A 26,726-nucleotide genomic window follows, 5' to 3' on the forward strand; every position below is an offset into this window, starting at 1 on the left:
CCTCTTCTCCCCTCTCCTCGCCTCTTCTCCCCTCCTCGCCCCTTCTCCCCTCCTCGCCCCTTCTCCCCTCTCCTCGCCCCTTCTCCCCTCCTCGCCCCTTCTCCCCTCTCCTCACCCCTTCTCCCCTCCTCGCCTCTTCTCCCCTCTCCTCGCCCCTTCTCCCCTCCTCGCCCCTTCTCCCCTCTCCTCGCCTCTTCTCCCCTCCTCGCCCCTTCTCCCCTCCTCGCCCCTTCTCCCCTCTCCTCGCCCCTTCTCCCCTCCTCGCCTCTTCTCCCCTCTCCTCGCCCCTTCTCCCCTCCTCGCCTCTTCTCCCCTCCTCGCCCCTTCTCCCCTCTCCTCGCCCCTTCTCCCCTCCTCGCCCCTTCTCCCCTCCTCGCCTCTTCTCCCCTCTCCTCGCCTCTTCTCCCCTCCTCGCCCCTTCTCCCCTCTTCTCGCCTCTTCTCCCCTCTCCCCCCCCCTTCTCCGCTCCCGCCTCTTCTCCCCGCCTCCCGCTGCCCGCACCGCCCCTTTCCCAGCCTTCTCTGCACTTCCTCACTCCTTCCTCCCTCCTCGCCTCTTCTCCCCGCGCGGTCCGACCCCGCTCCCCCGCGTCTCCCTCTTCTCGCCCCGCACGGCGCGGTCGTTGCCGCAAACCGCTCCGCTCCTTCCCCCCCTGCTTCTCGCCCCTTCCCCCCCCGCTTCTCGCCCCTTCTCCCCCGCTTCTCGCTCCTTCCCCCCCCGCTTCTCGCCCCTTCTCCCCCCGCTTCTCGCCCCTTCCCCCCCCGCTTCTCGCCCCTTCCCCCCCCGCTTCTCGCCCCTTCTCCCCCCGCTTCTCGCCCCTTCTCCCCCCGCTTCTCGCCCCTTCTCCCCGCATCGTCCCCCGGCCCCGCACTCCCCTTCTCCCCACACCCAGCGACCCTCCACCGCTCCTCCGCTGCCGGCCCCGCACGCCCCTCCTCCCACCGCACCGCTTCCCCGGCCCCGCAGCGCCCCCTCGCCCCTTCTCTCCGCTCCCCTGCGCCCACCCGACCCTGCAGCGCCCCTTCTGCCCCGGCGCCGCTCCCCACACCGCCCCTTCCCTGCCCGCACCGGCTGTGCTGCCCTCTGCCGTCGTCGCTGTCGCTGTCGTCTCTCTCGCTGCGCTCCCGCTTCCTCCCTCGCCTTGTGCCCCACAGCACACGGCTGATCAGCCCCCCCATCGCCCCGGAACGGGCCCGGGGACCGGGAGCTCCGGCCGGAACCGGCGGCTGTGCCTCGGCAGCGCCCGCTACTTGCACCGGCACCGGCAGCGTCTGCTTCGGAACGGCCGGGACAGGTAACTGCCGCCTCGGAATGACGCGTGACGGTAACCGCCGCCTCGAAACGGCCGGTACTGCTAATGGCACCTTGGAGAGGCTGTTACTGTTAATCACAGCTTGGGGACTGCTAGTATTGGTGACCCCCACCTTGGAACAGCCGGCACCGATAACACCGGCCTCGGAACAGCCGGGACGGGCGACTCTGCCTTGGAATGGGCAGTACTGATAGCTGCTTTCCAGGTCATCCCCAACCTGTCCTGGTGCAGGGGCTGTTCCTCCCCAGAATGCTGGACTCTACGTGCCCACCTCTTGTCCTTGGTAGCTGGCAGCCCAAACATCTGTGTCTGCAGGGCCTCCTTCTCCCCGGGGCAGCTGCAAGACCAGAAAGAGGGGAAATACAATAAAGAAATCCAGAGTGGTCTTCCAGCCAGTGTCACTACACCTGCATAAATCGCCCACCTTCTTCCTGTCCAGTTGCATATGGAATTACAGAGGCATGGACTAGTTGAGGTTGGAATGGACCTCTGGAGTTCATTGGGTCCGATACCCCTGCTCAAGCAGGGCCACCTAGAGCCAGTTGCCCAATAATTTTGAAGACCTCCAAGGATAGAGACTCCACAATCTCTCCAGGCAACCTGTTCCAGCAAGACCACTGGAAATGCACGTTGGTGCATTTCTGGTTGGCCAGAGAAGTCGTGGCTGCCCTGTCCCTGGAGGTGTTCAAGGCCAGGTTGGATGGGCCTTGGAGCCCCTGATCCAGTGTCTGCATCATCCAGTGGCTGGAACTGGATGGGCTTTGAGGTCCCTTCAAACTGAAACCCTTCTATAATTCTCTTGACTGCTGTGACAGTGGCTGTGCCATCACTAGAGGGCTCCTGGGCTCTTTGGTGGCTGTTGGAGTGGGAGGCGGACCCGGAGTAACGATGGAGTCTCAATATGAGTATGATTGTTCTCCTTTATTCATGCACCTTACACTTCTTATAGACTTATCCCAATAGTGCACGCGCTAACAAAACAAATCCTAATTGGTTATGTCCCGCTGTTCACGCGCCTTATGCTGTCACGCAACTGGCCAGACGCTCTTGAGCACGCAAAAGGGGCAGATACAAAGTTCTCATCACAACTCTTCGGGACTTTCCCGCGCTGGATTCCACATTCTTGTATTCTACTCCCTTTTATCTTATCTCAAGGTCAGGCCTAGCTACAGACAGCAAACCCTGGATTGTTCACTGCTATTAAATCATGAGCCATTCTTCCACAATTCCCCCTTTTTGTTTTGAACAAGCCAGGGTTCATTTGTTTTTCGTGACAGCATTTGTCTTAGACATAACCTTACACAACTGAAAAGAGCTATTTCTACAAGTGTAACTATCAACAACATTAATCCCGTTTTTAATACGCTCCTAAGCCAACCAGTCAATCCTAACCAGTTGGATAATCCATTCAAATCAAAGAAAAGAAAAAAAGGAGAGACCTAGGTCAAAATCATCACAGCCATGACCATGCGCCAATAACAAAAAAAAAGAAGAAAAATTTATTGCTGCAGCCAGTTCAGACAAAATTCGACTTGTCATGTTGGCTTGCTTCACTACCCAACAAAATAATTCTTCTAAGTTTTTATGCGCTTTTATGGCTGCGACTCTTGATAGCAAAAGAAATGCAAAAATCTTTCCCAAGCATTCCATAATTCAGGTCTCTTTTCCACCTTGTGGGATGAGTTTGATTTGGATGATGATATGGAACGCCCAAACTGGGCTGACCAAGGGTACATGGTCCACCCTTCGGGTTAGAGGGCATGCCTGCCCACGCTCGATTACCACAGATCGAAAGGTATCCTGGTGGTAATCGTCTTGGTAATGCAGTGCCAGGAGCGGAGTGAGTTTTATTTCGTATTGTAATGTTGCACCGTTTCCACTCCCAATCACTGCTGTTCCCCATGGGATTAATTATTGTTGGTGCTGCTTGGTCCACTAGTCTTGTTTCCTTCTATACCTCAGACCACGATGCTAAACCTATAAAAATAAACAAAAAAAAAAAAAACAAAACAATACGTAGCATTCAATGAATCCACAAGTTGAAGTTCTTGTGGTTCGGATCCAATTGGAAGTTTGTTATCCCAATTATCATATTTATCGAATGCTTCGCTCTTGTTTTCCCATCGAAAGGGTAGGTTACTAGTGATGTTAAACTGTGACTTCAACTCTTGCATTGTTTGATTAAAGTTAAAAAAAAATAATAATTTTTTTTTTTTTTTTTTTATGGGAACTCCTATAAGACAAGTCACAAATGGTAAGCTTGGGGTCGCCAAACTGGCACAAAACTAGTAATGTTCAAGACTTGTACAAGAGTAACCCATACATTTTGTCGCAGATCAAACAATGCTAGGTGGTTGACTGCAATGACTAGTTTTAAACATACTAAACACAGCCAAACTGCCTCATTTTTGATACCGTTTCCATTTACAAGAATGCCTACAGTTTTCTTTTACTTTCTTCCAATTTTGATCCTTAATAGTCCGTATTACAGGGCCACTGATTATTATCACGGTCACCGCAATTATGCAACACCCAGGGATCACAATTCCCACAATTACAGCTTTCTTCATTCATTCCTGTGCAGGATCTTCTTGTGTAGGCCGTTGATCACATTCTGATGATGTCTGTAGATAGGGTCGAATGCTTTTTGCTGGTATCCACCTAGGACCACCTTCTGTGGAAACACACATATATCCTCGACCATTAAATATTACAGCAACAGGTCCTTTCCATATTCCTGTTACTGGATCTCTATATAATACTCGAAAGCTGGCGATAATTGTCTTTTCATTCAACCTTATACTTTGATGATGTATTATCACCGGTGGCTCTTCTCTATCACTCATTAAACACAAATAGTTTAATGTGAACAAAACCTTATTCAATCTCATTTGCACGTCCATTTCAGTGTCTTTTTGTCTTTGTAAATAATCTTTCAACACTTGATGAGTTCGCTCCACTAAAGCCTGCCCAGTGGGAGAGTGCGGGATTCCTGTGATATGTTGTACTCCCCACTTGGACAAAAAGACCCTCGTCTTTTGACTAGTATAGGCAGGCCCATTATCTGTTTTTATGGTCTCAGGCACCCCCATTACAGCAAAGCAGGACAACACACATGTTTTTACACACAGGTGTTTACACACATGTTGTGCTTTCTCACCAGGTAATGCGGTTGCCCATACAAATTTTGAAAAGGTATCGATTGTCACGTGAACATATTTTAGTCTTCCAAATTCCCCAATGTGAGTGACATCCCTTTGCCAAAGCTCTGAGGACTTTAGTCCTTTAGGGTTAACTCCGATCCCTATTCCTGGACCGTGATTTCCACATCTTGGACAGGCTTGTACAATACTACGGGCTTCATTCTCTGTTAAGCCATACTGTCGTTTTAATCCTTTGGCATTCTGGTGAAATTGGTCGTGACTCTGTCTTGCTAGACAAAATTTATCCATAGGGGGCATATGCTGAGCTGGACTAACGAAGCTATCTGCTACCTGATTACCCCTTCCTAGTCCTACGTCAAGTTGATGACTTCGCACATGAATAACACAACAAGGCTCTGTGCGTGGTTGAAGCGTGGAGCGTAATTGCACAAACAATGCTCCTAATCTTGGGTTAGTTGTCTTAGAAGAGCATCCTCTAATCTTGGGACTACTCCTGCTACATACGAGTGCGTTACAACATTAAGAGGGGTGGTTAGCCAATTCAACAGGGCCCAACCAACAGCAGTTAATTCTAAGGTCTGTAAAGAATCTTGGGGCTGTCCCTCCAAAATATGCTTGTGCCATTCAGCACGTTCGTGCCATACACAAACAGCACCATGCAGTCGTTTTCCGGCCTCAGTATATACAGTAAGGCCATCCACCAGTGGTTGCATACTGACTTTCGTTCTCTCCAGCCACTGATTTCGTGACAATATCTGCCACTTTTTTCCCTTGCGGCTGCTGCAAATGTATTTGTCCTTCAAATCCTAATAGGGCTTCCTGAATAGTGGTATTACATTTCGTAACCACCACTCTAGGTCTACAGCATTAACTGGAATGCTAGTGTCTGCAGGTTCTTGACCACTGATCTCAATAATTCGAGATCTGCCTTTTCGTACTAACTCTGCCACAGCTTCGGGTCTGGTTTGAATGCTCGTTTTTGGCTGCACACCCAGAAACACCCATTCCAATACCCAGAATGATTCAGCTTTATCAGTTCTCTTACTACTGGCAATGGCAGGGTCATTCAGGTCTCTGTCCTTCCCAGATTCCCCTCTTTTGTTTTGCCATTGACAGATGACTGCATACGGGGATTCACTATTGCTACAAACCAAAAGCGATATCGGTAAATTCAGGATCTTCCAAGATGACCAAGATATTTTGTAAGCGACAACTGATTTTTTGTAAAAGAGTCCTTTGATCTGCGGTAAGCTCAGTTTTGGAGGCTGTGTCAGCATTGTGCAACAACACAGTCAAGGGAGCAATATCAGAGTTGGAAATGTCCACACAACGGTGGACCCATTGAATATTCCCTAACAACGTTTGAACATCTTTAACAGCACGTAAACTGGTCGTCAGTTCAATTTTCTGTGGTGGGATTTGGGCATCAGAAATGCGCCAGCCCAAATACTTCCACAGAGCCGACCTTTGTACTTTTTCAGGTGCAACAACAAGTCCTTTATCTCTCAGCATATCCCTCAGTGTCTGCAGTGCCAGTTCATCAAACGGTTCTTATAACGGACACTGGAATGCAGAGTGTTCTTCATAAATTGTTACTCCCCTAGAGAAAGATAAGGACTGCCAAGCTGAAACAAAACAAAAAACCTTCACATATCAGGAGTAAGGGCGGGGAGGAATGGGGGGGGGGAACCTCACACACAGCCACAGGGCTGTGAGGGGAATAGGGTGGGGGGAAACTCACACACAGCTATAGGGCTGGGTTTTTTTCCATTTTCTATTGTCCACGTTCTTTTTGTATTTTTTTTTTTTCAGTTTGAAATTGTGTCCTCTGCAGCCTTTCACTTCAAAGGTCCCAGGTAAATCTACCTGTTTGCTGGCTTAGTGGACGTTTGAGATTGAAAGGTCTCAGAGTTGCATTTTTAAGATTAATCGAAACAAACAGAGGCTCAAGCTCCTATAACCAAAACCCAATTTGCAAATCTTACAACTGTTTAAAGCGCTTTAAACACACACACGCATACACACACAGAACCACTCTTTTGAGAGCTGGCTTAATATACCCATACAATATTGTTTACGACCAGTCAATAAGAATAGCACGATGGTATGAATATTTAAACTCTACACGGTACCGAACACATACAACACTTACAATATGCACATATATTATAAGATAATGTTTGTATCAATACACAGAATCACCAGGTTGGAAAGGACCCACTGGATCATCGAGTCCAACCATTCCTAACACTCCCTAAACCATGTCCCTCAGCACTTCATCCACCCGTTCCTTAAACACCTCCAGGGAAGGCGACTCAACCCCCTCCCTGGGCAGCCTCTGCCAGTGCCCAATGACTCTTTCTGTGAAGTATTTTTTTTCTGATATCCAACCTGAACCTCCCCTGGCGGAGCTTCAGGCCATTCCCTCTTGTCCTGTCCCTTGTCACTTGGGAGAAGAGCCCAGCTCCCTCCTCTCCACAACCTCCTTTTAGGTAGTCGTAGAGAGTAATAAGGTCTCCCCTCAGCCTCCTCTTCTCCAGGCTAAACAACCCCAGCTCTCTCAGCCGCTCCTCGTCAGACGTTCTCCAGCCCCTCACCAGCTTCGTTGCTCTTCTCTGGACACGCTCCAGAGCCTCAACATCCTTCTCGTGGTGAGGGGCCCAGAACTGAACACAGTATTCGAGGTGCGGTCTCACCAGTGCCGAGTACAGAGGGAGAATCCCCTCCCTGGACCTGCTGGTGACCCCATTTCTGATCCAAGCCAAGATGCCGTTGGCCTTCTTGGCCCCCTGGGCACACTGCTGGCTCATGGTCAGTCGCTGTCAACCATCACCCCCAGGTCCTTCTCCTCCGTGCAGCTCTCCAGCCACTCTTCCCCCAGTCTGTAGCTGCACAGGGTTGTTGTGCCCCAAGTGCAGGACCCGGCATTTGGCCTTGTTGAACCTCATGCCATTGGCCTCGGCCCAGCGGTCCAGCCTGTTCAGATCCCTTTGCAGAGCCTCCCTACCCTCCAGCAGATCCACACTTCCTCCCAGCTTAGTGTCATCTGCAATTGTTTAACAGGTAGCAGTCCTTGGTTGTTACAGCATTTTCGTGGCATCTTCTTCCTCCTCTGATTCCTCGCCAGCCCGACAGCTCGGGCCGCCCCGCACTTGATCAGCGCAGCCGCTACTGTGGGCACTTCCGGTTCCTGTGTCATTGCACTTCCGCCCTCTGATGGGTGAACATCGGGTGCCTCCGGCGCAACGGGGCCGTTTATGTCCTCAGACGCATTCCCCCTTTTTACAGTCGGATTTAAGAGCTCGCAGACGCCGGTACAAACTTTCCCAGTCATTCCTTTCATTGGGTAATTCTGGCTCACCCCAAAGAAAGCACTCGTACGACTCGTGGTGCGATGAGGTTCAGCCGGGGGATTGGGGGGGGCTGTGGCGCGCACAGCGGCAGCGGCGACTTTTGACTCCGCCTTCAGCGCTTGTAAAGTATTAAGGACAGTTCGCCAAGTTTCCCCACAGCCCCCAAAAGGCTCTTTGCCCCTTTTCGTGATCGTGCAGTCCCCTCGAACAGCTTTAACTTCCTTTTCATCCTTATCTGTTCTTGATATAGTCTTTTGCCACAACGTTTCTCCAGGACCTGGACAGGACACCTTACAGGCAGCCCCTGGGCCTTGCAGAGGAGGTTGTGGTCTGAGAGCATCAGGAAATCATAGAATTGTTTGGTTGGAAAAAAACTTTGAGATCATCAACACAGTTGTACCTGTCGAGTGCTAAATCATATTCCTAAGCATGAAGCTGGAGCGTGCAGGCCTGTGCTTGCCGATGCCTCCAGCCTGGCAGCTCTCTCTCCATCCATCCATCCACCTTTCTCCATTGTCTGTAGTCCTGCTGGAGCTGCTGTTGGGGGCAGCTCTGCAGGTGTGTGTGCAGGGGGTTGTTCCCTGTTGGCACCTGCAGCCCAGGGCAAGTTACACCAGCAGCTCTTCTTTCCCCCGCTGTGCCCTGCAGCTTCTCCGCCGTCATGCACAAAACAGTGAAGCAGTTGTCTCCAAAGTGCGAGGTGACCTTCCTCCAGTCGGAAGATGGCAGCGGCAAGGGCGCAGCGCTCATCACGGCGGTGGCCTGCCGGATCCGGGAGGCTGGCCAGCGACAGGAGGAAGGAGGTTTGCCGAAGAGCTTGGTTTCAGCAGAACAGGACGTTTCCCCCCCACCCCCGGTCCCTCCCTCCGCACACACACATACGAGGCCTCCCCTTGCAAGCAGACTCTCGGCTTTACTTGTTCCCGCGAGATACCACCAGTGGGACTGGAGATGCTGTGTACTTTATAGAAAGAGCTGTCGTAGGAGTTTCATTGCATGCCATAAAACCGCGTGTCGAGTAAAGCTCAAAGCGTCTTTTGGCTGTCTGCCTACATTCCCAGTTAGAGCTGGACCTGTTCCACTTGCAGCCTCCATCAAACACCAGCTCTCCTCCCCACATCTCCTAACCACTCTCCCACCTTCCCAAACAGCAGAAAGGGTAATGCTGGAATAATTAAGACACTGCATTGTCACTTTACAGTAACCGGTACCTATTTATGTCTGTCGTAGCGTGTCCATGCTGTAGAAAGCAAACCTCTCCAAGATTGGGCTAAAGACCTCCGTTAGTCTTTTACCCTGATCAAGGCTGTATTATTTCCATGAAAGTCATGGTAACTTTTCAAGCACAGGGTGCAGAATTCCAACCGGCGTGTTCCGGGTCTGCACTGGGAGATACCAGGTATCTCTGTTGGTGAGCAATATTAAAGAACCTGCTGGCTCCGAGTTAGAGGCGCCCCTTTAACGGCGCCAGCAGAGCACGTGCCTGGAAATAATTGGGGACTCGGGGTCTAATCCCATTTCCCGACCTCTCACCTCACCTGCACCCTAGAGTGTAGTCACGTGGCATGTCCGTATGGTTGTGTTGCACCTCTGAAAACCACTGGCACCCTTCCCTGGTGCATGTGCGGATACAGGAACCACCACCCGGCCGGGTCGCTCTCTTCCCTGCAGATCCGCACATCGTGGCCGTGTGTCTGTGCTTGGCGCGGTGAGTTTGGTTTGCTTTTTGTCTGTGAAATAGTTCTGCGTCTTCAACCTTTTAGGTGACACCTGGATTTACACACTGTATATTTATGTTTCAAGAGATCTGATGTCTTTGTATGTACATAGTCTGGGGGTTATATTGCTTAGTTTTGGCTTCACCTTTCGATGTCCCTGAAGAATGGTATAGAGAACTTATTTTCTTTTTCTCTCGTGGTATTTTTTTAATTTAAATTCTTTTTAGGGTAGATTGGAGAGAGAGACACCCATATTCCTGAGGATGGGCATTCTGAATTCATCACCAGGACAAAAGGGAAACTAAGAAGGCAGGGATGCGCAGCGCGGGGAGCAGTCGGGCCCTGCAGCAGCGAAGCTTTCAGGATTAGGCTGGGAGGACCTGAGGAGAGGTTTTTCTTTTGTCCCGCTGCCCTCATCGCTCTGGAAGGCGCCGCTGTTCCCTGTGGCAGCACGGGGTAAAATAACGTCGGGCCCCCTCGCATTGTCCCGGGACAGCAAACCGCGGCTCGAGCACCGCTGGGGTGCGTGTTTCGCAGCGAGACGCTGGCAAAACCAATCCCAACTCCTTCCATCAAGTAAGCAGCAATAGCTGATGTCACTCCATGGCCCTTTGGCATCCTCAGGGCTGTCGGCAAGCGCTCCTGGGGCCGTGGGTGCCCATAGCATCATTTTGTGTGTCCCAGGGAAAAGCAGTGATTAATTCTTGCCTTAGAATTAAGACGCCTTAGGACAAAGCTGCAGCAATGCTGGAGCGGGCGGAGGCACATGGGAGGGGCTGTAAATATTTAGCAGAAGAGAATGAAGTTCCGATTCTGTACAACTATAATAATTAATAATTCCCAGGAGCAGACCTTCACTTTGGAGGACAGAGTTTTTGTTTATTTTGATGTATATTTTTACACTGCTTGGGGTACCCTCATTCCCAGGAGTCTCTCTGCTGTCTTGGGGGTCACGTGCAGTAGCACAATTTTAAAGCAAAAATCACTCTTCGGGCATTTTAAATGCTTATTTTTATATAAGCCTCAAGACAATTATAACAAAGCAAATCTGACTGTGTATAGAAACAATGTAAGAAACCAAGTTCAGTGAAAAGTTTTAGAAGATGTTAAATAAATTTTGGAAAGATGATCCCCCCCCCCCTTCTCCCCACACCCAGCGCCCCTCCACCGCTCCTCCGCTGCCGGCCCCGCACGCCCCTCCTCCCACCGCACCGCTTCCCCGGCCCCGCAGCGCCCCCTCGCCCCTTCTCTCCGCTCCCCTGCGCCCACCCGACCCTGCAGCGCCCCTTCTGCCCCGGCGCCGCTCCCCACACCGCCCCTTCCCTGCCCGCACCGGCTGTGCTGCCCTCTGCCGTCGTCGCTGTCACTGTCGTCTCTCTCGCTGCGCTCCCGCTTCCTCCCTCGCCTTGTGCCCCACAGCACACGGCTGATCAGCCCCCCCATCGCCCCGGAACGGGCCCGGGGACCGGGAGCTCCGGCCGGAACCGGCGGCTGTGCCTCGGCAGCGCCCGCTACTTGCACCGGCAGCGTCTGCTTCGGAACGGCCGGGACAGGTAACTGCCGCCTCGGAATGACGCGTGACGGTAACCGCCGCCTCGACGGGCAACTCTGCCTTGGAATGGGCAGTACTGATAGCTGCTTTCCAGGTCATCCCCAACCTGTCCTGGTGCAGGGGCTGTTCCTCCCCAGGTGCTGGACTCTACGTGCCCACCTCTTGTCCTTGGTAGCTGGCAGCCCAAACATCTGTGTCTGCAGGGCCTCCTTCTCCCCGGGGCAGCTGCAAGACCAGAGAGAGGGGAAATACAATAAAGAAATCCAGAGTGCTCTTCCAGCCAGTGTCACTACACCTGCATAAATCACCCACCTTCTTCCTGTCCAGTTGCATATGGAATTACAGAGGCATGGACTAGTTGAGGTTGGAATGGACCTCTGGAGTTCATTGGGTCCGATACCCCTGCTCAAGCAGGGCCACCTAGAGCCAGTTGCCCAATAATTTTGAAGACCTCCAAGGATAGAGACTCCACAATCTCTCCAGGCAACCTGTTCCAGCAAGACCACTGGAAATGCACGTTGGTGCATTTCTGGTTGGCCAGAGAAGTCGTGGCTGCCCTGTCCCTGGAGGTGTTCAAGGCCAGGTTGGATGGGCCTTGGAGCCCCTGATCCAGTGTCTGCATCATCCAGTGGCTGGAACTGGATGGGCTTTGAGGTCCCTTCAAACTGAAACCGTTCTATAATTCTCTTGACTGCTGTGACAGTGGCTGTGCCATCACTAGAGGGCTCCTGGGCTCTTTGGTGGCTGTTGGAGTGGGAGGCGGACCCGGAATAACAAATCCTAATTGGTTATGTCCCGCTGTTCACGCACCTTATGCTGTCACGCAACTGGCCAGACGCTCTTGAGCACGCAAAAGGGGCAGATACAAAGTTCTCATCACAACTCTTCGGGACTTTCCCGCGCTGGATTCCACATTCTTGTATTCTACTCCCTTTTATTTTATCTCAAGGTCAGGCCTAGCTACAGACAGCAAACCCTGGATTGTTCACTGCTATTAAATCATGAGCCATTCTTCCACAATTCCCCCTTTTTGTTTTGAACAAGCCAGGGTTCATTTGTTATTCGTGATAGCATTTGTCTTAGACATAACCTTACACAACTGAAAAGAGCTATTTCTACAAGTATAACTATCAACAACATTAATACGCTCCTAAGCCAACCAGTCAATCCTAACCAGTTGGATAATCCATTCAAATCAAAGAAAAGAAAAAAAGGAGAGACCTAGGTCAAAATCATCACAGCCATGACCATGCGCCAATAACAAAAAAAAAAGAAGAAAAATTTATTGCTGCAGCCAGTTCAGACAAAATTCGACTTGTCATGTTGGCTTGCTTCACTACCCAACAAAATAATTCTTCTAAGTTTTTATGCGCTTTTATGGCTGCGACTCTTGATAGCAAAAGAAATGCAAAAATCTTTCCCAAGAATTCAGGTCTCTTTTCCACCTAGTGGGATGAGTTTGATTTGGATGATGATATGGAACGCCCAAACTGGGCTGACCAAGGGTACATGGTCCACCCTTCGGGTTAGAGGGCATGCCTGCCCACGCTCGATTACCACAGATCGAAAGGTATCCTGGTGGTAATCGTCTTGGTAATGCAGTGCCAGGAGCGGAGTGAGTTTTATTTCGTATTGTAATGTTGCACCATTTCCGCTCCCAATCACTGCTGTTCCCCATGGGATTAATTATTGTTGGTGCTGCTTGGTCCGCTAGTCTTGTTTCCTTCTATACCTCAGACCACGATGCTAAACCTATAAAAACAACAAAAAAAAAAAACAAAAAACAATACGTAGCATTCAATGAATCCACAAGTTGAAGTTCTTGTGGTTCGGATCCAATTGGAAGTTTGTTATCCCAATTATCATATTTATCGAATGCTTCGCTCTTGCCCATAGGGGGCATATGCTGAGCTGGACTAACGAAGCTATCTGCTACCTGATTACCCCTTCCTAGTCCTACGTCAAGTTGATGACTTCGCACATGAATAACACAACAAGGCTCTGTGCGTGGTTGAAGCGTGGAGCGTAATTGCACAAACAATGCTCCTAATCTTGGGTTAGTTGTCTTAGAAGAGCATCCTCTAATCTTGGGACTACTCCTGCTACATACGAGTGCGTTACAACATTAAGAGGGGTGGTTAGCCAATTCAACAGGGCCCAACCAACAGCAGTTAATTCTAAGGTCTGTAAAGAATCTTGGGGCTGTCCCTCCAAAATATGCTTGTGCCATTCAGCACGTTCGTGCCATACACAAACAGCACCATGCAGTCGTTTTCCGGCCTCAGTATATACAGTAAGGCCATCCACCAGTGGTTGCATACTGACTTTCGTTCTCTCCAGCCACTGATTTCGTGACAATATCTGCCACTTTTTTCCCTTGCGGCTGCTGCAAATGTATTTGTCCTTCAAATCCTAATAGGGCTTCCTGAATAGTGGTATTACATTTCGTAACCACCACTCTAGGTCTACAGCATTAACTGGAATGCTAGTGTCTGCAGGTTCTTGACCACTGATCTCAATAATTCGAGATCTGCCTTTTCGTACTAACTCTGCCACAGCTTCGGGTCTGGTTTGAATGCTCGTTTTTGGCTGCACACCCAGAAACACCCATTCCAATACCCAGAATGATTCAGCTTTATCAGTTCTCTTACTACTGGCAATGGCAGGGTCATTCAGGTCTCCGTCCTTCCCAGATTCCCCTCTTTTGTTTTGCCATTGACAGATGACTGCATACGGGGATTCACTATTGCTACAAACCAAAAGCGATATCGGTAAATTCAGGATCTTCCAAGATGACCAAGATATTTTGTAAGCGACAACTGATTTTTTGTAAAAGAGTCCTTTGATCTGCGGTAAGCTCAGTTTTGGAGGCTGTGTCAGCATTGTGCAACAACACAGTCAAGGGAGCAATATCAGAGTTGGAAATGTCCACACAACGGTGGACCCATTCCCTAACAACGTTTGAACATCTTTAACAGCACGTAAACTGGTCGTCAGTTCAATTTTCTGTGGTGGGATTTGGGCATCAGAAATGCGCCAGCCCAAATACTTCCACAGAGCCGACCTTTGTACTTTTTCAGGTGCAACAACAAGTCCTTTATCTCTCAGCATATCCCTCAGTGTCTGCAGTGCCAGTTCATCAAACGGTTCTTATAACGGACACTGGAATGCAGAGTGTTCTTCATAAATTGTTACTCCCCTAGAGAAAGATAAGGACTGCCAAGCTGAAACAAAACAAAAAACCTTCACATATCAGGAATAAGGGCGGGGAGGAATGGGGGGGGGGGAACCTCACACACAGCCACAGGGCTGTGGGGGGAATAGGGTGGGGGGGAAACTCACACACAGCTATAGGGCTGGGTTTTTTTCCATTTTCTTTTTCTATTGTCTACGTTCTTTTTGTATTTTTTTTTTTTTCAATTTGAAATTGTGTTCTCTGCAGCCTTTCACTTCAAAGGTCCCAGGTAAATCTACCTGTTTGCTGGCTTAGTGGACGTTTGAGACTGAAAGGTCTCAGAGTTGCATTTTTAAGATTAATCGAAACAAACAGAGGCTCAAGCTCCTATAACCAAAACCCAACTTGCAAATCTTACAAACGTTTAAAGCGCTTTAAACACACACACGCATACACACACAGAACCACTCTTTTGAGAGCTGGCTTAATATATCCATACAATATTGTTTACGACCAGTCAATAAGAATAGCACGATGGTATGAATATTTAAACTATACACGGTACCGAACACATACAACACTTACAATATGCACATATATTATAAGATAATGTTTGTATCAATTCACAGAATCACCAGGTTGGAAAGGACCCACTGGATCATCGAGTCCAACCATTCCTAACACTCCCTAAACCATGTCCCTTAGCACTTCATCCACCCGTTCCTTAAACACCTCTCTGTCGGAGGAGAGAGGGTGAAAATTCCTGGTCACAACGCGATGTGGAGTATGAGAGTCCAGTTATGGATCTTGTTGACATCTCTAACCAGTCTGACGTCTTTCTGACTCGAAGCAAAGAAAAGGCATCTCAGTGCAGGTGATGGCTCTGTGTGGGACAGGGGGACATCAATAAAGCCAAAGACTGTGGGGCTGCTAACAGGAACAAGAGACTGTAGATTCACCTGATGTTGTTATTTCGTGTTTACAATATTTATTTTTAGTAACTGACTGCTATTATATTATAGAGAGGCTTCCTTATTTTTGTACTTCTCCTCCCGGTTTCCTCAGTGTGGTGGTGTACCTCTCAAACAACATCAAATCCAACTTCAATTCCATTACATAGCCATTCCTACACCTTCAGCAGATCCCCTCTCTGTGATGACACACAACACACTACTCAGAAACAGGATCTTATTCCTCTCACCAGTCCCTGTGAGGCTCCTTGGCTTTGTAACTCCTCATTTTCATAAGTATTTGCCATTTTAGTAAACAGCATCATAAAAAGGCAATCCTCGCCTTCTCGCATCTGCCATGAACAGAGAGAGCAGCACCTTCCTGTCATTTACCAAACTACACACAGTCACTGGAGAGACGAGGGACACCAACATTCCGACTGAGACAGTCTGTTCAACAAGGCAGAGAAGTCCTCATTTCATGGAGCGTTATTTTTAACCTACAGAAGCATTTTACCTATAGCAACAGAGTTCCAATGACAGAGCATGAATTGAGATACAAATCTGACGGACATGATCGGTAACTCCGCCACAAAATTCCACCTCACAAGACCATCACTGGTACAATCAGGCCTCGCCAAAACCAATTCCCAACTTTCAAATTCTGTTCAAAAGTGATTTAATACTCAGTTTTAGTCATCAACCCACACTAAGTTTTCAGGACAAGCTTCACCAACTCGAGACGTAGCAACAAGTCGAACAGGTCAAGGGAGGGGATTCTGCCCCTCTGCTCCTCTCTTGTGAGGCCCCACCTGGAGCCCTGTGTCCAGTTCTGGAACCCCCAATGTAAGAAGGAGATGGAACTGTCGGAATGGGTCCAGAGGAGGCTACAAAGATGATCAGAGGGCTGGAGCACCTCTGCTATGAGGACTGGCTGAGAGAGTTGGAGTTACTCAGGCAGAGAGGAGAAGGCTCTGAGGAGACTCTAGAGCAGCTTCCAGGACTGAAAGGGGCTCCAGGAAAGCTGGGGAGGGACTTTTTACAAGGGCATAGAACAACAGAAGGAGAGAAAATGGCTTTAAATTGGAAGGGAGAAGATTTAGACTAAACATTAGGAAGAAATTCTTCACAATGAGGTTAGTGAGCCACTGGCCCAGGTTGCCCAGAGCAGTGGTGGCTGCCCCATCCCTGGAAGTGTTCCAGGCCAGGTTAGATAGGGCTTGGAGCCCCTGATCCAGCTGGAGGTGTCCCTGCCCATGGCAGGGGGTGGAACTGGATGGGCTTTGAGGTCCCTTCCAACCTAAACCATTCCGTGATTCTATGATTCCAACAACAGAATCGCAACGACGATGACTAAAAACACCATCGCCAGGCACAGCCAGGGCTGAAGCGGCACCAGCCCCCCTAGGATGCTGTGCACCCTCGGTCTGAGCACCTAGCCCCGCTGCCATCCTCCGTTCCCTGCAGAGGGTCAATGGGGCGGAGGAGAAATGCAGCCGCACCCACCTGCTCCAACCTACCCTTAGCCCTAGCCAGAGGCGGCCGTGGGTCAGTCCTTGGCTACAGCCAAATGACCTCCCTGCCCTCTTGTTGTGATCTTTAACAGGTTCCAACACCCGCAAAATAAAATGCTTTTTCCTACAGGAGAGCAATGACAGTTCCCAGGTAATTTCTGTACCGGCACTGGAATCACAGCACTGATAAATCGATGGATGTGATCTATCCGGACTTCTGTAAAGCCTTTGACACAGTCCCCATAACATCCTTCTCTCTAAATTGGAGGGATAGGGATTTGACGGGTGGATGGTACAGTGGATAAGAAACTGGTTGCATGGTCGTATTCAGAGAGTAGTGGTCAGTGGCTCAAAGTCCAGATGGAGATCCCTGACAAGTGGTGTCCCTCAGGGGTCCATACTGGGACTGGTGCTGTTTAATATCCTTATCAATGATATAGACACCGAGATTGAGTGCACCCTCAGCAGGTTTGCAGACGACATCAAGCTGAGTGGGGCAGTTGCCACACCGGAAGGATGGGATGTCATCCAGAGGGACCTGGACAGGCTGGAGAAGTGGGGGCTGTGAGAACCTCAAGAGGTTCAACAAGGCCAAGTGCAAGGTCCTACACCGGGGTCAGGGCAATCCCTGATCTCAGTACACGATGGGAGATGATGTGACTGAGAGCTGCCCTGCAGAGAAGGACTTGGGGCGCTGGTCAATAAGAAGATCAACATGAGCCGGCAACGTGCGCTCGCAGCCCAGAAACCAACCGTGGCCTGGGCTGCATCCAAAGCAGCGTGGCCAGCAGGGCGAGGGAGGGGATTCTGTCCCTCTATTCCTCTCTTGTGAGACCTCATCTGGAGAATTGTGTCCAGTTCTGGAATCCTCAACGTAAGAAAGAGATGGAGCTGTTGGAACGGGTCCAGAGGAGGCTACAAAGATGATCTGAGGGCTGGAGCACCTCCCATATGAGGAGAGGCTGAGAGAGACAGGCTGAGAGAGTTGGGGTTGTTCAGCCTCAAGAAGAGAAGGCTCCGAGGAGATCTTATAGCGACCTTCCAGTACATGAAGGGGCTACAAGAAAACTGAAGAGGGACTATTCATAAAGGCTTGTGGTGACAGGATGACGGGGAACGGGTATAAACTGGAGAGGGGCAGATTTAGACTGGACATTAGGAAGAATTTCTTCACCGTGAGAGTGGTGAGACACTGGAACATGTTGCCCAGGGAAGTTGTGACTGCCCCATCCCTGGAGGGGTTCAAGGCCAGGTTGGATGGGGCTTGGAGCCCCTGATCCAGTGGGAGGTGTCCTTGGGCAGGGGATGGAACTGGATGACCTTTTACTCTTCTTGCTTCAAATGGATTCTTCCAGGCTCAGGCTCCCACTTTACAACCAACAGCATAATGGAATCAGATATTTCAAGACAAAGGTGTGGCTTCTCCCTGCTCCTGTCACATGACTCAAGATAGCAGCACCTCTTTGCTCCCAAAACACAGAAAGTAACACAGAGAACTTCACCCTCTCACAAGCCCAAAATAAAACACCTGTGGAAACAGCACCATTTTTTTGCAGATGAGCACTAAGATTCATTCCTTTTCAGAGCTTCTGTGCAATAAAACAGCAAGAGAGCCTTCATTCAAAGACAAAGGCTGCGTAAAAAATACAGAGACCTAAGGTTCCTACACTCGAGTTCCATCGGACAGCTATGCTTCCTAACATTACTATTGAAAATACGATGTTTAACTGCATCAGAAATGTAAGACAAAAAAGAGAAAAAAGGAAAAATCTCAAGTAGGAGGGCAGACTGGGAGAGCTGGGGTTATTCAGCCTGGAGAAGAGAAGGCTCTGGGGAGACCTTAGAGCAGCTTCCAGTATGGAAAGGGACTCCAGGAAAGCTGAGGAGAGGTTCTTGACCAGGGAGTGCAGGGACAGGACAAGGGGGAGCAATTTTTGGCTGCAAGAGGGGAGATTGAGATGACATCTGAGGAAGAAATGTTTCCCTCTGAGGGTGGGGAGGCCCTGGCCCAGGTTGCCCAAAGCGGTGGTGGCTGCCCCATCCCTGGAGGGGTTCCAGGCCAGGCTGGATGGGGCTTGGAGCCCCTGATCCAGTGGGAGGTGTCCCTGCCCATGGCAGTGGGGTGGGACTGGATGGGCTTTGAGGTCCCTTCCAACCCAAACAACTCTGTGATTCTGTGATTTACTGGACAACCTTTTATTAAAACCGCAATTTCTCTGGCAAGCGCGACGGCAGCTGCTCACCTGGCACAGATACACCTTGTGCAGGTTCCACTCTTTTCCCAGGGCACGGATTTTGATGTCACTGCCATTGCCACCCAGAAACAGCACCTCATAAATGTACTCGGAGGTCCTTTTAAACCTTTTCCTACACAAACAGGCAGACAGGGATCACTCCTTCACTCCTCTCTGGTTTGGAACCCACCCTCTGGACCAAGCGCCGGGCAGAGGGTTCTCCCCATACCACCCCCCCCACACACACCTCGTTTGCTGCTGCTGAGGAACAACAGCCCCAACAACCTCCCCCCCCGCCCCCCCAGACCCTTCCACCGCGGCTCCTGTTCATGTGGGCTCTGGTGTGTGTCCCCACCCCAGCTCCTTCCCCCCATTCCCCTCATTCCCTGCTCCGAGCCCGCACCGCCCCTTCCCCCCGCACCACCCCTCGCCCTGCACGACCCCCCCCAAGCCCCGCATCTCTGTCTCACCCCCCTACCCGCACAGCCCCCCCCCCTTCCCCCACACTGCACGACCCCACCCCCCGCATCCCACGGCCGCTCCTCATCCCGCACTACCCCGCCCCCTCCCCCCTCCTACCCCCTTACGTCCTACCCTCTCACCCCTCACCCCCCCCCCTCCCCTCCTACCCTCTCACCCCTCCTCCCTCCTCACCCCCCCTCACCCCTCATCCCCCTCCTCCCCCCTTACCCCCTCCTACCCCCTCACCCCCCCTCACCCCTCATCCCCCCCTCACCCCCCTCCCCCGCCGCCCCCCTCCCCCCTCATCCCCCTCCTCTCCCCTCACCCCCCCTCCCCCTCCTCCCCCCTCACCCCGCCTCCCCCTCCTCCCTCCCCTCAGCTCCCCTCCTCCCCACCGCACAGACCCCCTCACCCACCTCCCACGGCCGCTCTTCGCCCCGCACTACCCCGGCTCCCCCACCGCTCCTCAAAGCTCCGCGCCTCCCTCGCGCCTCCCTCGCGCCTCCCTCGCGCCTCCCTCGCGCCTCCCTCGCGCCTCCCTCGCGCCTCCCTCGCGCCTCCCTCGCGCCTCCCTCGCGCCTCCCTCGCGCCTCCCTCGCGCCTCCCTCGCGCCTCCCTCGCGCCTCCCTCGCGCCTCCCTCGCGCCTCCCTCGCCCCTTCCCCGCCCCTCCCTCGCCCCTTCCCCGCCCCTTCCCCGCCCCTTCCCCGCCCCTTCCCCTTTCACCGCCCCTTCTCACCGCCTCCCGCTCCCCGCACCGCCTCTTTACAACCGCCCCTCCCCTTCTGCCCCGATCCCGCCCCTTCCCCGCTCTTCGCCCCTTTCCCCCCTCCTCGCCCCCTCCTCGCTCCCTCCCCGCTCCTCGTCTTTTCTCCCCGCACCGCCCGACCCCGCTCCCCCGCACCTCCCGCTCCCCGCACCACCTCCTTCCACCGCACCGCCCCTTGCCCACCTCCCGCCTCTTCTCCGCTCCTCGCCTCTTCTCCCCTCTCCTCGCCCCTTCTCCCCTCTCCTCGCCCCTTCCCGGCTCCCCGCCTCTCCTCCCACCCGTTCCTTAAACACCTCCAGGGAAGGCGACTCAACCCCCTCCCTGGGCAGCCTCTGCCAGTGCCCAATGACTCTTTCTGTGAAGTATTTTTTTTCTGATATCCAACCTGAACCTCCCCTGGCGGAGCTTCAGGCCATTCCCTCTTGTCCTGTCCCTTGTCACTTGGGAGAAGAGCCCAGCTCCCTCCTCTCCACAACCTCCTTTTAGGTAGTTGTAGAGAGTAATAAGGTCTCCCCTCAGCCTCCTCTTCTCCAGGCTAAACAACCCCAGCTCTCTCAGCCGCTCCTCGTCAGACGTTCTCCAGCCCCTCACCAGCTTCGTTGCTCTTCTCTGGACACGCTCCAGAGCCTCAACATCCTTCTCGTGGTGAGGGGCCCAGAACTGAACACAGTATTCGAGGTGCGGTCTCACCAGTGCCGAGTACAGAGGGAGAATCCCCTCCCTGGACCTGCTGGTGACCCCATTTCTGATCCAAGCCAAGATGCCGTTGACCTTCTTGGCCCCCTGGGCACACTGCTGGCTCATGGTCAGTCGCTGTCAACCATCACCCCCAGGTCCTTCTCCTCCGTGCAGCTCTCCAGCCACTCTTCCCCCAGTCTGTAGCTGCACAGGGTTGTTGTGCCCCAAGTGCAGGACCCGGCATTTGGCCTTGTTGAACCTCATGCCATTGGCCTCGGCCCAGCGGTCCAGCCTGTTCAGATCCCTTTGCAGAGCCTCCCTACCCTCCAGCAGATCCACACTTCCTCCCAGCTTAGTGTCATCTGCAATTGTTTAACAGGTAGCAGTCCTTGGTTGTTACAGCATTTTCGTGGCACCTTCTTCCTCCTCTGATTCCTCGCCAGCCCGACAGCTCGGGCCGCCCCGCACTTGATCAGCGCAGCCGCTACTGTGGGCACTTCCGGTTCCTGTGTCATTGCACTTCCGCCCTCTGATGGGTGAACATCGGGTGCCTGCCGGCGCAACGGGGCCGTTTATGTCCTCAGACGCATTCCCCCTTTTTACAGTCGGATTTAAGAGCTCGCAGACGCCGGTACAAACTTTCCCAGTCATTCCTTTCATTGGGTAATTCTGGCTCACCCCAAAGAAAGCACTCGTACGACTCGTGGTGCGATGAGGTTCAGCCGGGGGATTGGGGGGGGCTGTGGCGCGCACAGCGGCAGCGGCGACTTTTGACTCCGCCTTCAGCGCTTGTAAAGTATTAAGGACAGTTCGCCAAGTTTCCCCACAGCCCCCAAAAGGCTCTTTGCCCCTTTTCGTGATCGTGCAGTCCCCTCGAACAGCTTTAACTTCCTTTTCATCCTTATCTGTTCCTGATATAGTCTTTTGCCACAACGTTTCTCCAGGACCTGGACAGGACACCTTACAGGCAGCCCCTGGGCCTTGCAGAGGAGGTTGTGGTCTGAGAGCATCAGGAAATCATAGAATTGTTTGGTTGGAAAAAAACTTTGAGATCATCAACCCAGTTGTACCTGTCGAGTGCTAAATCATATTCCTAAGCATGAAGCTGGAGCGTGCAGGCCTGTGCTTGCCGATGCCTCCAGCCTGGCAGCTCTCTCTCCATCCATCCACCTTTCTCCATTGTCTGTAGTCCTGCTGGAGCTGCTGTTGGGGGCAGCTCTGCAGGTGTGTGTGCAGGGGGTTGTTCCCTGTTGGCACCTGCAGCCCAGGGCAAGTTACACCAGCAGCTCTTCTTTCCCCCGCTGTGCACTGCAGCTTCTCCGCCGTCATGCACAAAACAGTGAAGCAGTTGTCTCCAAAGTGCGAGGTGACCTTCCTCCAGTCGGAAGATGGCAGCGGCAAGGGCGCAGCGCTCATCACGGCGGTGGCCTGCCGGATCCGGGAGGCTGGCCAGCGATAGGAGGAAGGAGGTTTGCCGAAGAGCTTGGTTTCAGCAGAACAGGACGTTTCCCCCCCACCCCCGGTCCCTCCCTCCCTCCGTACACACACACATACGAGGCCTCCCCTTGCAAGCAGACTCTCGGCTTTACTTGTTCCCGTGAGATACCACCAGTGGGACTGGAGATGCTGTGTACTTTATAGAAAGAGCTGTCGTAGGAGTTTCATTGCATGCCATAAAACCGCGTGTCGAGTAAAGCTCAAAGCGTCTTTTGGCTGTCTGCCTACATTCCCAGTTAGAGCTGGACCTGTTCCACTTGCAGCCTCCATCAAACACCAGCTCTCCTCCCCACATCTCCTAACCACTCTCCCACCTTCCCAAACAGCAGAAAGGGTAATGCTGGAATAATTAAGACACTGCATTGTCCCTTTACAGTAACCGGTACCTATTTATGCCTGTCGTAGCGTGTCCATGCTGTAGAAAGCAAACCTCTCCAAGATTGGGCTAAAGACCTCCGTTAGTCTTTTACCCTGATCAAGGCTGTATTATTTCCATGAAAGTCATGGTAACTTTTCAAGCACAGGGTGCAGAATTCCAACCGGCGTGTTCCGGGTCTGCACTGGGAGATACCAGGTATCTCTGTTGGTGAGCAATATTAAAGAACCTGCTGGCTCCGAGTTAGAGGCGCCCCTTTAACGGCGCCAGCAGAGCACGTGCCTGGAAATAATTGGGGACTCAGGGTCTAATCCCATTTCCCGACCTCTCACCTCACCTGCACCCTAGAGTGTAGTCACGTGGCATGTCCGTATGGTTGTGTTGCACCTCTGAAAACCACTGGCACCCTTCCCAGGTGCATGTGCGGATACAGGAACCACCACCCGGCCGGGTCGCTCTCTTCCCTGCAGATCCGCACATCGTGGCCGTGTGTCTGTGCTTGGCGCGGTGAGTTTGGTTTGCTTTTTGTCTGTGAAATAGTTCTGCGTCTTCAACCTTTTAGGTGACACCTGGATTTACACACTGTATATTTATGTTTCAAGAGATCTGATGTCTTTGTATGTACATAGTCTGGGGGTTATATTGCTTAGTTTTGGCTTCACCTTTCGATGTCCCTGAAGAATGGTATAGAGAACTTATTTTCTTTTTCTCTCGTGGTATTTTTTTAATTTAAATTCTTTTTAGGGTAGATTGGAGAGAGAGACACCCATATTCCTGAGGATGGGCATTCTGAATTCATCACCAGGACAAAAGGGAAACTAAGAAGGCAGGGATGCGCAGCGCGGGGAGCAGTCGGGCCCTGCAGCAGCGAAGCTTTCAGGATTAGGCTGGGAGGACCTGAGGAGAGGTTTTTCTTTTGTCCCGCTGCCCTCATCGCTCTGGAAGGCGCCGCTGTTCCCTGTGGCAGCACGGGGTAAAATAACGTCGGGCCCCCTCGCATTGTCCCGGGACAGCAAACCGCGGCTCGAGCACCGCTGGGGTGCGTGATTTCGCAGCGAGACGCTGGCAAAACCAATCCCAACTCCTTCCATCAAGTAAGCAGCAATAGCTGATGTCACTCCATGGCCCTTTGGCATCCTCAGGGCTGTCGGCAAGCGCTCCTGGGGCCGTGGGTGCCCATAGCATCATTTTGTGTGTCCCAGGGAAAAGCAGTGATTAATTCTTGCCTTAGAATTAAGACGCCTTAGGACAAAGCTGCAGCAATGCTGGAGCGGGCGGAGGCACATGGGAGGGGCTGTAAATATTTAGCAGAAGAGAATGAAGTTCCGATTCTGTACAACTATAATAATTAATAATTCCCAGGAGCAGACCTTCACGTTGGAGGACAGAGTTTTTGTCTATTTTGATGTATATTTTTACACTGCTTGGGGTACCCTCATTCCCAGGAGTCTCTCTGCTGTCTTGGGGGTCACGTGCAGTAGCACAATTTTAAAGCAAAAATCACTCTTCGGGCATTTTAAATGCTTATTTTTATATAAGCCTCAAGACAATTATAACAAAGCAAATCTGACTGTGTATAGAAACAATGTAAGAAACCAAGTTCAGTGAAAAGTTTTAGAAGGTGTTAAATAAATTTTGGAAAGATGATCCCAAACTCCTCTGCCACGGTCCCAAGCAGTCGTGTGTTTATTCCTGAGAGCAGCCTTTTGCCTGCTGACAAACTGAACCAGAAATGTTTTTAGCTGCCGCACCGTGCAGAAAGTTGCATTAGTGATAGGATGAGGGGAGTGGTTTTCAGCTGCAAGAGGGGCGATTGAGATGACATCTGAGGAAGGAATGTTTTGCTGTGAGGGTGGGGAGGCCCTGGCCCAGGTTGCCCAAAGCGGTGGTGGCTGCTCCATCCCTGGAGGGGTTCCAGGCCAGGTTGGATGGGGCTTGGAGCCCCTGATCCAGTGGGAGGTGTCCCTGCCCATGGCAGGGGGTGGGACTGGATGGGCTTTGAGATCCCTTCCAACCCAAATCATCCCATGAATCTGTGATTAGCGGCTGTATTTTTAAACTCTTATCCAGTTGGGCGCCTCCTGGAACACGTAGTGTTTTCATCGGTTAGTGAGGTAAATTTTATACAGCTTTAGTTTGGGAGGAGAGTGGAAAAGAGTGAGACTGTGGGCAGCTGATTCCGGCTCCCGTGCAGCAAATTGTTGGAGTGGGTGACTGAAAGGGTGAGAAGATGCGGGTGGTTCAGTACCCGGTTAGCGGGGACGAGTGGAGCGGGGTAACCTCGCTGCCCGTGCCTCTCCGCAGCACAGACTGGGGCTGTAGCCTCGCAGCGGTGGGAAGGATTGACTCTACCCTCAGAGGGTGGTGGGGAACAGCCGAGCGCTGTCTCCTCTCCTGGAACAGAGAAAGGGAAGACCGTGCAGCTCCTCCCCTGGAGCTAGAGCTTCTTGGTCTGCCCCACAGTGCCTGGGCTGGGCCAGTATCGGCTCTGTGGGGCTAACGAGGCGAGGGAGACGTGCTGGAGCTCAAGGATACAGACTGAAGCATTCTGTGAGGTCAGGGAGGGTTTTGGGCTGGGCTTGGTCCGATGGAATCCCACCTGGATACCACCCAGGCTCTCATAATGCTTGAGAACCTTTGCTTCCCCCTCACTTTGTCTCAGAATCAAGCAGGGGCTGAAGTGTTTCCAGGTAAACAGCAACACTCGGAGTGTTTCAAGACCCCATCATTATGGCGTGGCTGCAGGGATGCCCTTGGCCCTGGCTGTGAGAAAGGGTTTTATTAAAGATGAAGAGACATTTGTGCTCCTCTTCAAAGAGGATGAGTAGCATTTGCTGCACAGTCCGATTGTCACTCTGGTGGGACTGTAACCTACATGAGCACAGTGCCCTGGGACAGTCTGTGAACGTGTTTAAAATGAGAAGGGAAGGTGAAATCGTAACAATTAATATGAAGGGAAGATCAGATCTGTTCTACGTAGGGAGGGATGGACAAGACCGATCAGCTTGACTTGCTCGATCTGTCTCTCCTCCAGTCGGAAGCACTGCTTTGTGCATTCAGGATGGCTTTTGTCTCACTTGGTTTTTCCCATGAGGATGCATTTTCTTTGCACTCCTGGTGGTGTGCTGGCACATTCTCCGGCCACATGGGCAGCAGGAGAACAGGGTCTTCCATGGGGTCGGCTGCTGTGCCAGAGGCTCTGACATCTCCCTGGTGATTCTCTCCTTCGTGGCACTCGCGACAGGATTTTATTGTTACTGCACACACACAAGTAGCAAATTATTGAGCCTTGCAAAAGGAATTTGCCTCTTCCCTTCCTGGGGTTGAGGGACATGTAGGGAGAAGCATCACATTCCACCACCCAAGACGTGTGAGGAGGGTCCGAGACGCACAGATCTCTGGGCTGGAAGCAGCTCCGAGGCAGCTCAGTGCCTCTGCTGCACGGCCTCTCCGCAGGCGATCCAGCCGTGTCCAGGCTCTCTGTCGGAGGAGAGAGGGTGAAAATTCCTGGTCACAACGCGATGTGGAGGATGAGAGTCCAGTTATGGATCTTGTTGACATCTCTAACCAGTCTGACGTCTTTCTGACTCGAAGCAAAGAAAAGGCATCTCAGTGCAGGCGATGGCTCTGTGTGGGACAGGGGGACATCAATAAAGCCAAAGACTGTGGGGCTGCTAACAGGAACAAGAGACTGTAGATTCACCTGATGTTGTTATTTCGTGTTTACAATATTTATTTTTAGTAACTGACTGCTATTATATTATAGAGAGGCTTCCTTATTTTTGTACTTCTCCTCCCGGTTTCCTCAGTGTGGTGGTGTACCTCTCACCTCCCTTCGCCACAATTGCTGCTCCGAGTCAATGACAAATAAAAGAGATGAAAAAAAAAACCCAGCTCCCCATTTTCTGGGGTTAGTTGTGATGTGTTTGGGTTTCTGTGCTTCTCTCCTTAGCAATCCCTTAGGAAGAGCACCC

At 51.8% G+C, this 26,726-nt stretch overlaps 2 protein-coding genes across 4 annotated transcripts; one reads left to right on the forward strand and one right to left on the reverse strand.

Moving 5' to 3' along the window:
* Positions 1–857: 857 nt before the first annotated feature.
* On the forward strand, positions 858–26,687 carry LOC128849204 (uncharacterized). Of its 3 annotated transcripts, XR_008447190.1 has the most exons (4): positions 858–1,294; positions 6,673–11,100; positions 14,904–18,882; positions 24,756–26,687. XR_008447190.1 is itself a non-coding variant. In XM_054049644.1 (2 exons), exons 1-2 carry the CDS (start codon positions 10,673–10,675, stop codon positions 22,336–22,338), a joined length of 573 nt encoding a protein of 190 aa, XP_053905619.1. In that variant the 5' UTR covers positions 8,484–10,672; the 3' UTR covers positions 22,339–26,645. The 3 variants fall into 3 exon arrangements, 1 of the variants encoding a protein (XP_053905619.1); XR_008447189.1 differs by lacking the exon at positions 14,904–18,882 and having other exon boundaries at positions 869–1,294; positions 6,673–11,130; positions 22,194–26,647; XM_054049644.1 differs by lacking the exons at positions 858–1,294; positions 14,904–18,882 and having other exon boundaries at positions 8,484–11,100; positions 22,194–26,645.
* On the reverse strand, positions 11,128–21,435 carry LOC128849203 (uncharacterized). The gene is made up of 3 exons (XM_054049643.1): positions 20,587–21,435; positions 18,982–19,105; positions 11,128–11,324 (listed from the first exon to the last, which is right to left on the reverse strand). The coding sequence occupies exons 1-3, from the start codon at positions 21,003–21,005 to the stop codon at positions 11,247–11,249; spliced, it is 621 nt and encodes a 206-aa protein (XP_053905618.1). The 5' UTR covers positions 21,006–21,435; the 3' UTR covers positions 11,128–11,246.
* Positions 26,688–26,726: the final 39 nt, after the last annotated feature.

The sequence above is a fragment of the Cuculus canorus genome, chromosome 26, assembly GCF_017976375.1.
Source record: "Cuculus canorus isolate bCucCan1 chromosome 26, bCucCan1.pri, whole genome shotgun sequence".
Lineage (NCBI taxonomy): Eukaryota > Metazoa > Chordata > Aves > Cuculiformes > Cuculidae > Cuculus > Cuculus canorus.

Coding starts and splice junctions, on each gene's coding strand:
- LOC128849204 (XM_054049644.1), top strand. CDS start 10,673: ATGATCCCCCCCCCCCTTCTCCCCACACCCAGCGCCCCTCCACCGCTC. Junction 11,101..22,193: donor CTTCGGAACGGCCGGGACAG/GTAACTGCCGCC, acceptor TGTGCACTGCAG/CTTCTCCGCCGTCATGCACA.
- LOC128849203 (XM_054049643.1), bottom strand. CDS start 21,005: ATGAGCCAGCAGTGTGCCCAGGGGGCCAAGAAGGTCAACGGCATCTTG. Junction 19,106..20,586: donor CTCCGCCAGGGGAGGTTCAG/GTTGGATATCAG, acceptor CTGTTTGTGTAG/GAAAAGGTTTAAAAGGACCT. Junction 11,325..18,981: donor ACAAGGTGTATCTGTGCCAG/GTGAGCAGCTGC, acceptor CTGGTCTTGCAG/CTGCCCCGGGGAGAAGGAGG.